The sequence below is a fragment of the Montipora foliosa genome, chromosome 3, assembly GCF_036669935.1.
Source record: "Montipora foliosa isolate CH-2021 chromosome 3, ASM3666993v2, whole genome shotgun sequence".
Lineage (NCBI taxonomy): Eukaryota > Metazoa > Cnidaria > Anthozoa > Scleractinia > Acroporidae > Montipora > Montipora foliosa.
In genome coordinates this window covers 65,441,612-65,454,111 of record NC_090871.1, presented here as the reverse complement: position 1 = coordinate 65,454,111, position 12,500 = coordinate 65,441,612, and the positions used below count along the sequence as shown (strand labels likewise).

General features: G+C 39.0%; 1 protein-coding gene across 1 annotated transcript in view; it reads right to left on the bottom strand.

Moving 5' to 3' along the window:
* LOC137997981 (cation-dependent mannose-6-phosphate receptor-like) overlaps nt 1-12,500 on the bottom strand; it is a 17,964-nt gene that overhangs the window by 3,839 nt on the left and 1,625 nt on the right. The window contains exons 2-5 of the mRNA XM_068844348.1: nt 9,132-9,292; nt 8,448-8,557; nt 3,853-4,004; nt 394-484 (exon numbers count right to left, since the gene is read on the bottom strand). Of these exons, the coding sequence (XP_068700449.1) occupies nt 394-484; nt 3,853-4,004; nt 8,448-8,557; nt 9,132-9,292 (514 nt within the window). The remainder of the gene's footprint in view (nt 1-393; nt 485-3,852; nt 4,005-8,447; nt 8,558-9,131; nt 9,293-12,500) is intronic.

Here is a 12,500-nt window from a genome sequence, read left to right as displayed (position 1 = left end):
CATTCCTGACAATCCACTGACAAGATATGAAATATATTCATGGCACAAAGAGCTACTTGTATTTAATTTTTGGTGTCTTTCTGAAGACACTGTCACTAAACTTGAAAAAACTGGCCATTTTTTTTCAAGTTTCAATCCATTTCCATCCTCTCCATCCTTGGCCGCAAAAAACAAAGAATAGCTTCAGTTCACTTCAATGGTCATTGGAAGCAAAACTACAGCATTATTTATGCAAAGACATCTTTTGTTGTTTTGAAGTTTGACTAAAATAGCGTGACAAAAATAGCGTGACACTGCCCCTTTAAGCTCCTTTTAAGGAGTAACACAACCCCAGCGACCTTGGTCATTAAAATGACTAAGGTTGCTGGGGTTTTGATACTAAACTTGACTTACGTGTACGTTTCGCTCAGTCCTTTGTCTCCTCTGTTTGAGCACACAGTAAAGTGGAACTAACATTAACAAAAGGGTTTGTACAGCAATTACTCTGCAAAAGTTAAACACAAAGCACAACAGCTATTAGGTATAATTCAAAAACAGAAACTATTAGTGCTTGTAAAACGGTCTCGAACAAGTGCAGAAGAATGCGGCCCGCTTTGTATGCAACGACTATAAACTTACAAAAAGTACTACAGGTTTTATAGTAAAGTCTGTTGGCTGGGATACTCTTGAACATAGACGTCTGTTTAATCAGTGATTCCTTTTTTATGAATTCCACAATGGTCTGGTTAATTGCCAGTTTCCTGGCTCAATTACTTGCCACAGCAAAATCAGGTCTACAGGACGCCACCATCATACTTATTTCCAACCTCTTCAGGTTTTAGTTATTCTTTTTTCCTAGAGCCTAAGATTTGGAACTTGCTACCAAACAGGGCACAGGACATACCATCAACACAGAAAGGGAAAAGCGAAGAAACCAAGCGAGTCAAGGCTGGACTACGAGACAATAATCATCCCTCATCCTTCATCAATAGCTGCGAAAAATCGCTGTCGAAACTCCCCACCGATCTACCGTCCAATGGCTTCGTGGTGCTACCCTATGTGCACGACATTTCGGAAAGGATTAGTCGAATCTTAAGGCAGCAACAGATCAAAGTCGCCTTCAAACCATTGAGAACTGTGAACAGTTTGTTCCCGCGACCGAAGGCCCAGGAAGATGTTGACCGTCCTCAATCCGGCACAGTCTACAAAATCATTTGCACCAACTGCAGTTTTGTATAATGCGATCAAACTGAACGATCACTGAAAACTCGGATTACAGAACAAAAGGAGTTTCTATGTTCGACCATGACTCCAAGATCTCCTGCCATGTCCACGAAAACGAATACGAAATGGATGTTTGGAAGTGTCAGAGTTGTTGGACATGAGGCCGCAATCTGGAAATGACCACATCGCCATCAAAGAGGTCTACAAGTCTCTGGCACGCGCATAAGTCTCGCGCTACGTTTTTAAGAAACGGTTTTTTCTTAGGGCGCACTCGACATGCTCTTATTTGAATCTTGCGTACTAATTTTATACTTCAACTGATGAAGGGTTAAAGTGCCCCTGTGACCAAAAAATGAATTGATATTTTTCTTTGGATTTCTGAACTATGTTAACAAAACAAGTGACCCACGTTTTAAGCCTTGATTTCAAAAAGACACCTCTTTATTTTAGCTGTAATTTTCCTATTTAATGGTCCGCCATTACTAACTTTAAAATCTTGAGAGAGCTGGATCGAGGAGAAAATGACGTCAAAGGCTCACTAGTTTAAGAATGCAATACGTGTGTACGCCGCAGAATTAATATGCAGCACGGGGGTTTTGGGCTTTCAGACTTTTAAACTCACGCTTTGCGTATATAATAAGCTGCGTTCACACGCTGAAATTTTAAGCTAGTGAGCCTCTGACGTCACTTTTCCCTAGATCCAACCGTCTGAGGTCCAATCGGTCAGTTTTGAACGCGAGTAATGGCGGACCGCGAAATCCAAAACTTACACTCAAAGTAAACGGCCGTTGGATAAAAATCAAAGCTCAAAATTTTGCCAGTCAGGTGTGAAGCAAACACTTTCAAAATCTGAAGGAAAAAAGGAAGTGTTTTTTTTTTTTATCACAGGGACACTTTAAGGTTACCGTGTACCTTCAGGGGTGTCTCGCCTCCGAGCGATGTAGCGCGTCCGGTTTAAACTCCAGATACCTAATATCAAATTAAAGCTTATAGAGCTGGCTATCAAACCATATCAAGAATTTGGAAATTAAATGAATTGTCGAATTTTTCACGACCTCTAAATGCGAGCGTCCGAATCACCTTTTCAAAGCTAAAGTCAAAGCAAATTTTCCTTTACGCTATTTTATTTTGTTACTCCGTTTCTCGACCCAAAGCGCTAAAAAAAGGTGTCTGCGTTTTGCCATACTCAGTTACAGTGAAAAGTTGTAGAATGTTTTCGAAATAGTATTAAAAGAATGTGAAGTGTTCGTACAAAAATCGCTCGCAGGCACGTTTTTGTTGGCTGTATGTTAATCAGGCCACTGTCAAAATTTGGGGGCAATCGGACAAATTCCCTTCGAGTTTTATGTGTTTAAAGTGTCCGCTTCAAGTGAATAAATTGATTCGAGAAAACAGCGCTAAGACTGTCAATCAAACGGGGAATTTTTACTTCCGACCAAGACGTAAAACCGCCATTTCTCCGCCAATATTTAATCTTTTTGAATAATTTATTTTTTACACTAGAGTGCCATTTCGACCATTACTTTAACTGAAAAATCCAAATTTGAAGAAAATTTGATTTGAAGGTATACGGTAACCTTAAGCACTAGCCAAAAAGGTCGCCGAAACGTCTTGAACGAACATCAAAAAATAGTCAGTGTCAAACCATTATCTTACAAAACTAAGCTATACCATTGGTATGGGGAGAAAGGGATGGCATAATTTTCTTAAGTACATAATAACTAAAAATCGTATAAACTTGCTCATGCATTTAATGATTTATCGTCAGTTGTGACTTTTTGAAAGTTCTCAAATTGAACTTGTCTACGGCTTGTGCAATTTTGAGAACTTTCAAAATATCATTTGTCCCCAATTAAATCACAAAATTTATATGATTTCCTATATAAAAACACGGAGGGTTTTGGGATGATGTAGTTAGAGGGCCACTTCAGTGAAATTTTGGGACACAAGCGTAGGGGATTAATTTTAAGGGACACTTTGTGACACCTATCATACAGGATGTGCACATCCTCAGCCTGAATTTTGGGACATAATTATTTGCATCTTGACCTGACCATGACCTGACCTTGACCATCTTGACCTGACCTGGGTAAAAGGTAAAGCCTGCTTACGAGCCAAGTGGCCCATTAGGAAGGAGCTTACCCCGGTCTCTGTAGCATGAATGAGGATGCCAGTCCACCTCCAGGCCGTACAGATGTAAATCATAACTAAGTGATAAGCGAGTGTAGTCCTGAGAAGGACTGTTTTGGGTGACACTGTCTGACGTTTGGACAAGTTTATTCTATGTAATGAACTACCGGTATATGCAGTTTGCATCCAGTCTCTTGGAACCAACTGGAAACAATGTGGCAATGTAAGAACTGCTGACGGATAAACAAAAGTGACTGATGACGTCTTTTTGTTCTTGTGAAAACCAGCCTCATATTGCTATGTTGGATGATACAAACAATCATGAACAACAGATTTCTTATCAGCTTATTTTGTTTGTCATCCAGCAGTTAATGACTGTACATTAATTGCCATCAATGACCGCAACTCTTCAGGTCAGTTGCAGACCAGCGATATTTATTTCACTGTTTCTTAGGTTTGGTCCAAAACGATTTCACTAATTTAATCACTAATTAATTTTTCACTAATTTGATCACTTACACGACAAGCGCAGTTACCGATACTGGAATCAGACCATTGGCCTCATGTGAACACGCAGCATCGTGATTTAGTTCAAACAGATAATAACATTCCATTGGATCATCCCTTCCTTTTGTACCATTTCTGTATTCCTCAATCACCTTCATACTTCCCTGAAAAGCAGAAGCAAGTTAGCATTCCACCAGCCTTTGACAAGAATTTAATAATGGCTGACAGTGTACCCATGTAAAGGGTACAAATTTCACAATAATTATTTACAATGATAAAATTCCAATTCATGTGCAGCCAATTTTGCAAGGAGTCAAATGAATGAAACAGTGAGACCTTGATTTGAAATAACACTGAACAAATGAGTCCCTCTCAGGAAGAGGGTGGTGGTGGGGGGGGGGGGGTGGTGTGGGGGGAAGGAGGCTTGTTTCCTTGTTCCCTTTAAAAATTTGCTTGTGTTCCCTTGTTCCCGAAATTGCTTTCAAATTCCTTCCCAGCTTTTTGATCCAGGGCTTGAAATTGCGACTCAATGCGACCAAAAATTGAGGACTGGCGACTAGATTTTCAGCACTGGTCGCCAGCTGGCGAATCACGTTTTGTCTGATAACCCAGGATAAACAGCAGACAACTGTTGTATTTGAATCTTTCTTTATATGTTGAAACTGTTCGGAAGTGGTCGCTAGAACACGACTCACCTTTCTCTCCCCACTAAAATAATGTATAAATACTACAAGAAAATCGGTTTCTCACATTGTTAATTAATAGCACAAATGTACTGCGATACTTCGATCACCGCGTCTACCAGGCGTCATATTGTTTCAGCGGGTTCATGGGATCGTGGGCGCACTTAAACACCGTATGCTTCTTGCCGGTTACCATGAATTTTGCGCCCGGAAGACAAAGATTCGGCAAGAAGGTTAATTGAAAATTTAAATCCATCGTCAGTTGTGAATAATGAAAACGTAGATTTAGCCATATTACCGAAGGACTTCCTCGGAACTAGCTTGATATTGATAACATATTGATAATGAAGCTAGACATCGCACAATGAGTTTGAAATTTGCATGGAACCTTCAAAAAGCAACCTGTACACTGAACGTAAAGTGGGTTGGAGAACTTGTCCCCTTTGTTAGAAAGCGAACACCTGCAAAATTGACGGTGCTGTTTTTGTTTTTGTGCTACTTAATAATTATGACTTTCCTTGCATGCAAAGTTGGCGACCAAATTTTCCCCATTAGTCGCCAGCTGGCACCTGAGCAAAAAAGTTAATTTCAAGCCCTGTCAGATCCCTACATGTGTAAAATTGTTTATGTTCCCCATGATATTTTGTCATTGTTCCCTGGTTGTTCCCTAGTTCAAATTAGCCATGTTGCGTTGTTCCCCAAAACCTCTGGGAGGGACTAACAAATAGTAAACGGTTCAGTGTGTTATAATCGATAAATTTATGGTTGCACGCGGGAGGTTGCTAAGCACAAAAGAAGCGCAAGAGTTGCACAAGGCAACAGCCGAGTGGACCACAGGTAACCCAGGCTCACTGTGTGCGTCACGTAGGCATTAAAATATAGAGAACATATGAGGCGAAGTTTAGGTCTGAAAATTTGCTAGAAAATGGTAATAAAAATCGATAAAACTTACCATGTGGTGAGCTGTTGTTGTCTTTAATACGTACACGAAGTTTCGGGGAAAATGGTCCCCGTTCACCTTCCTTCATAATATAGTGACAAGGTAGGAGACGGAAGCCAGCGTCGCGACTCCGATCGACCCAAAACAAGCACGATTTTTTCCGCGAAAATCAAATCCAGTCGCTAAATAAACACGCCAGGTTCGTGGAATAGGAATTTCTCTAAACCATGAATCCACTGAAGCATCTCCAGGTAGCAACGCGGAGCCACCAGAGTCCGTAAAACTTGTAAGTTAACCTGCTAAAATGGCGGCCAGAAAGCGTGGTACTCACGAAGTGCCCAATTCAAAATGGCACTGAACTCTGGACGCCTGGTGACGAGTATAATAAGTTTTGGAGGGTGGGGAGTCCCAAACAAAACTCACTGAGCAATTTGGGACTCCCCTCCCTCGAGGGAGACTTATTATACTCGTCACCAGGCGTCCAGAGTTCAGTGACATTTTGAATTGGGCACTTCGTGAGTACCACGCTTTCTGGCCGCCATTTTAGCAGGTTAACTTACAAGTTTTACAGACTCTGGTGGCTCCGCGTTGCTACCTGGAGATGCTTCAGTGGATTCATGGTTTAGAGAAATTCCTATTCCACGAACCTGGCGTGTTTATTTAGCGACTGGATTTGATTTTCGCGGAAAAAATCGTACTTGTTTTGGGTCGATCGGAGTAGCGACGCTGGCTCCGTCTCCTACCTTGTCACTATATTATGAAGGAAGGTGAACGGGGACCATTTTCCCCGAAACTTCGTGTACGTATTAAAGACAACAACAGCTCACCACATGATAAGTTTTATCGATTTTTATTACCATTTTCTAGCAAATTTTCAGACCTAAACTTCGCCTCATATGTTCTCTATATTTTAATACCTACGTGACGCACACAGTGAGCCTGGGTTACCTGTGAGTGGACTCTAGCTTCTTGAATGCTAAGCAAACCTTCCAAAGTGCAATTATAACTCAATAGAATGTACACGCTAAACCATTTACCATTTGTTTTATAACACAACCAAACATCTAGTGAAGGTTTGTGACATACAGCGGACACCTCCCGAATGAGGACACCAAACCGCGGTCCCAGCAATTTCTACTCTAAAACTCTACATATTTAACCTCTAGTAAGAGGACATCTCTTGTAAGCATATATGGACACCTATTCGGGGTCCACAGGGTCGAAAATATCCTCCTGTAAGCGGACAGTAAACAATAATTTTATCAAGAAAATTTATAACAAAATGGGTTCGATTTTAATGGTTTGATCGCCCACTGTCCTAGACAAAACACAGTCATTTCAACTACAATCAGCTTTTTTTTCATAACAGGTCATCAAAGTTTTCGTTTTAAAACTTTTCTCCAAGCCACTTGCATGAAAAATTTTCTCCTTGAAACTTAAACTCGCAAGGCAACTGCATACGATATCCTGCTCCTCTGTTTATCCGCTTTCCCGTAATACGAAACGCTGCTGAGTTAAATAGACGCACGCTTCAGGAACTTTGTCACCCAATCTCAAACATATTCTAATGAACAAATGGCATCTTATACAAAACCATCCCTAATTAATACTAAGAGAAATCGTTAAAACCCCCCTAACAGACCTTTGGACCAAGGTATTTAAATGTTTTTGTTGATTTTAGTTTACAGTGTCCCCAGTTAGTGCTCCAGCACTGGAACAACTAGACATTCAAATTAAGTTCCTTTCCTTTCCTTTTTTCTTGGCTGAGGGGCAAACACGGCTAAATTCACAGTAAATATAGGATGGGATTTTGGCTGACTTTGACCAGCTGTATACCGCTGCTAAAGAGAGACGGATCTCCTTGACTTTTGCCACTACTTAAAACAATTTTATTGACGTCCTTCATTCAAAAGAATAAAAGGCCATTAAGGAAGGTACAAGGTCCATACATTCGAGTTATAAATCTTCTCATGTTGCTTCTACTTTCGCGGAAATTTGCATGATTTTGATTAGAAGGATTCGTATAAATCTTAAAAATTCATTTATGGTTGTTGTAGCCTGAATCTCTTTTTTATATTTCGTGAAAATAATATCAGTATAAATGTCATTTTAAAAACCACATTCAGTGTGGAAATCTGCCTCTTTGTAGTGGTGTCACAGCGGTTCCAATTCGGCCAAAAGCCCATGCATTTACTGTACATTTGTAAGTTTAGTCGTGTGCCCCCCAGCCAAAATAGTGTCATTAACTGTGGGAGGGTCTATTTCATATAGAAAAGGGATCGAGGTCTTGTTACATGTAGAGCAAAGCTCTGAGGCCTTTGAATTTCCTATCTTGACCAATAGGAGATGTGTTTGGCCTGTCTACACCTTGAAACATAATAATTATTACAAGTTGCCTTAATTGAAAGCTTTAAAAGACTTGTTGTCGTGCATTACACGCCCTCTATTGCACTTTTTTTTCAAATTCCCATAAGCGGACACCTCCAGTAAGCAGACACTTATCCTTGGTCAAGAGAGGACCGAGGGTGTCCGCTTACGAGAGGTTCAACTGTACAATGTCTTCTTTGAATGAGTCTTGCTTATTAACTTGTTGAGCTGGCTTTCACTTAGGCTTGCAAATCACTTTGCCAGTCATTCAGCTAAAACACCACTAACAGGGTAAAACATGACATTTTAAAGTTTCTTTTTTAATAAAGCTGCGAAGAAATTTCAGCATTTTTGGCAGTGGACAAGTTGAACATTATTGTTATAGCAGTTTGAGGGAATTTTTTTTTTCTATTGCATGTGTCAGTGTTTTTGTCATACATGTAACCACTCAAGAGTAAATGGGTAATTGACCAAGCAGAGTACTTCGTTTACTTTTGTTATAAATAATACAAATGTAATACTGTATGTTGTAAAAAGAAAGGAAATTCATTTCCAGCATTGCCACAGTATTATGGCTATTAACTGAACAAAGACTGGTCACTGTATTCCAAACATACCCTCTGTGTGCCTGGATCACATGTTACAAACACGACAGCCATCCTTCCAACGCCACTACAGTGAGAGTGGTATTTCTCACCACCAAAATATTTGATCATAAGCCAGTTAGCTGTCAACGGGTAGAGTAATACAGTGTATAAACATTAATATCAGATTTTGAAGCTGTAATTTTAAAATTACAACTACAGCATTTACAATAAGTGTCATGCAGAACTTCAAGGACCATTTGCATCAAAAAGGCCTGTTTCTGCATTTTTATTTCGACTTTTCAAAAAAGGCATCAAAAATGAATAATTTTATGTCATCAATTTTGTTCTCACAGTGCATGTTTATGGTTTTAACCTGAAAACTAAGGATTTCTGGAGAACAAAAATAAGGCAGCAACTTAATATGCAGGCCCTAGACATACAGTTCTTGAACTTTGTTGCCTAAGCCAGCAACTCTATTCCACCTGATGGTTAGCAGATACATGTAAATGTACTACATTTTCCATAAAACTCCTTCAATAAAATTGTTATCATGTAAACTCTGTCAGAGCTGTCTCCTGTGAAACCTTTCAATAGCTCTGCTTGAGTGCTAACTTGGAGGAAGCCCTAGCTGAACTAACCCTTGAGGAGTACTATAAATGGTGTTGACCTTTTTTAGCCCTGCAATGCAACATTTTACATGGTACATGTACTTACTTCCACCGGTGACATGGGCGTTGGGATACGTTCCAACTGTTAACCAGCCTCTGTCTGGTTTCCATTTTACACCCATTTGTTGTATAGCCGCCTGCTCAAGGTTGTTTCTCTGGCAGACAGCAATCTTGTATTTATAATCAGCATCGTTTGCATAATAGATACTTGAAAATGAAAAATAACATTATTATTAGTCCAGAGGGAGTGTAGGGTTGGGCCGCTAAGCACTTGCCTGTCACTGAATGACATAATAACAAATTAGTTTAGTGTTAATAACAAATAATTACTAGTTTAAAATTGTCAAAAATACTGTAAGCAAAAGGAGTAGAAAACAAACTTTTTCATTCTTGTTTTGAACAGAGTGATAATCAATGATTAAATGGCAATTTAACAGGTACTTTTGAAGAATTAAAAGAGACTACACTGTGATGTTAACATAATTTCTGAGGGTGCTAGCTTTTATCAAAAAGCGAGAGCTGCCTGTAGAACATTAAGGAGGCTGTTGCCTCTGATGAAGGGGTTAGCTTCTTAAGAAACTTCAACATCCGGGAATTTGAACTTTTGTAGACTGGATTGTTCAAATTCCCACAAAAATGGTGTTCAAATGCCCTACCCTATTGTTGGATTTGTCTGTCAAACCCTACTAAAGAACAATCGTTGTCTGCTCCTGTCATCTTAAATCAGGTCTTCTGACAGGGTGCGATGAAAAAATGCAAAACAAACAAGATCAACCTGACAGAGCAAAATGACTGGGTAAACACTGTGGCATTTCGTTATATCATTTATCTTTTTTTTTCTCACAAGAATTCGTTTAGTACAGGTTTTTCACATTTAACATCTTAAGCTGTTCCACTTTCACCGCACTTACTGAGAACAAGCAACTTGAATCTAGTCTTGCCAAAGCAAAATAAAACAAAACACTCAATAAAAGCATACACTGGGTTGCCTGTGTACATGTCACACAAAAACAGAAGGCACTGAATTGGGTGGTATTGAACTGCAGGGTTCCAGTTAATTTTTTTCAAGTGGGGGGACATTATAACCATTCGAGGGTCACCCACATCATACGTGCCAACTCTCCCGGATACGGAACGAATCTCCCGGTCTCCCGTACGGGTCATTAAATCTCCCGGATAAAAACGACTCTGAACCTTTCACAGATGTTTCTCCATTCTAGACTTCAATTGCATCCCCACAGTTTAAAAAAATTCGATCTTATCGATTTTTTCTAACTCGTTTCATTGTTTCTTAATGCATTTCTTCATCTCTGAGTTTAAACACACGTTAATAGTTCTAACTAAACAAAATGGCTTCCTTTAGCTGTCATAGCCATATAACCGATTGTTTGATTGGATCGCCGATTAACCAATAAAAATTATTGACATAAGTACCTTGTTTTCCCGCAAATTCACAATGGCGGCAGAATATTCGGGTATTCTGAAGGAGCTGCTGGGGGATGGGTGGGTGCGTTTTTGGGGGGAGAAGAGGGGGAGGGGTGGGGAGCCCAGAAGGTAAAAATCTCCAGATTTTAGATCTCCATAGGTTGGCATCTCTGCCACATGTCGCGCCAGCAGGGGCCCTTTGGCTCACATGTTCACACGTTTAATTATTTTGTAACATCCTGTCCCATTCTGAGGTCTATTAGTTTTTAAGCTTTGGTAATAAATTCAGTTTAACACACTCTTGAGTAAAGGCGCACTTGATCACTTTGTGTCAACTGAATGAACTACGGGAAAGAATGTTAATCCTTTGTTGTTTTCAGAGTAAAACAACATACTTTTTAGGCAAGTGAATATTTACATTTCATCTGTTGGGTCAGGAAGCCTTCTTTGTCGGGTTCCTGAGAAACGTATCTATGTGACTTCAGGGTGAACTACATGTATTTACACAATCACGAGGTTTAGCAGCCATGTAATTGAAAATCTGAACATCTATGAGATACAAAACAGACTTATTGCACATCACAATGCTGACAAGCACAAAAGGAGAAGAAATGGTTAATAAATATTAAGTTTGTTACTATCTGAATGTTTTTGTTTAGAGTAAAGGGATATATTGTCACACAAATGATGTAATTTCATGACACTCAAAATTCAATCTTCGCACTAGTAAGTCGTAGCAATAAATTGGATTAACCAGGAAGTTAAGGAAATTATATTGTTGTCTTCCCAAATAAACTTCATTTTACAATACAATGACAAAATCATTTGTCAGAGAAATAAAATTCCTGTCTCCTCACATATAACATTTCAAAGGACGTATGCAAATTTGTTAACTCATTTTCATTCCCGCAAAATTTTTCTTCTTACAAATAGCAACAAAAATATTATTTCTCGTCAAGCGTTCCATCTTTTACAGTGTTCAAATAACCGCTAAAAATAAAGATTTTTGAACGATCTGTCCGTAGATATCTTTTCATACTTTACTATTCTCTGTCAAAATTTGCACAACAATCAAAACACAAAAATACATGTAGCAATCACCCTTTCAAATTTCAGAGAAATCAACCGGTCTGTGAATATTTTTCAATGGGATGTCAAGAGGCCAAATGGATGTTATGCATAATTGGGCAAGTTCGGGCGATCAAATTGCATTTGTGACGCGTTATAAAAATTCTTTCACAAAATGCTCCCGAATCGTCAAGTATCACAGTATCACCACAGAAGACAAGAACATAATTCTAAAAGCTTATTCTATGCAAAAAGTAGGTTCTGGAGGCAATTTTGAGAGTGGAAATCAAGTTTACAGCAGACGATAAATACAAACTGACCAGGCACGGTACATTTAATTAAGTTAACACAACAGAAAGACGCTAAACTCATTTTGACATGAAAATGCTTTACATGATGTACTATTGCCATAAAAACTATCCAGTTAAGCTCGCATATTACAAAACATGATGAATTCATAAAGGCCACCTTTTCCAGCAAAATATTTTTTGAAACACACAACATATTTGCTATTAGAGGCAATCTTTCAAAAAATTCTTGGCTGTCATTATTATTATTATTTTTTACCTGAAGACTGTGCAGAGAACAGAGATCACTGATCCACTTAAGGTGTTCGATTCCTTCTTTGTTGAACCCATAAGTTACCTGAGAATTTTCCATTTGGTTTCAGTGTTCTACATAACAGCATACTTGGTAAAATATTAGAAATACAGCTCACTTTGATTTTGGCTCAACGGGCGATAGTTGTTGTCGAAGTCCATTCCAGACATTTATTTTTCACCGCCTGTCTTATTTAACCAATTGATGTTCCATTCTTGAGTTCCATAAGGGTATATTTTGTTTAAAGATGCACTAAAACGCCATGCGCGTTACAATGACTTTCAACGCCAATGCAGGTTTAATAATTAAATGTTCTCCTGTG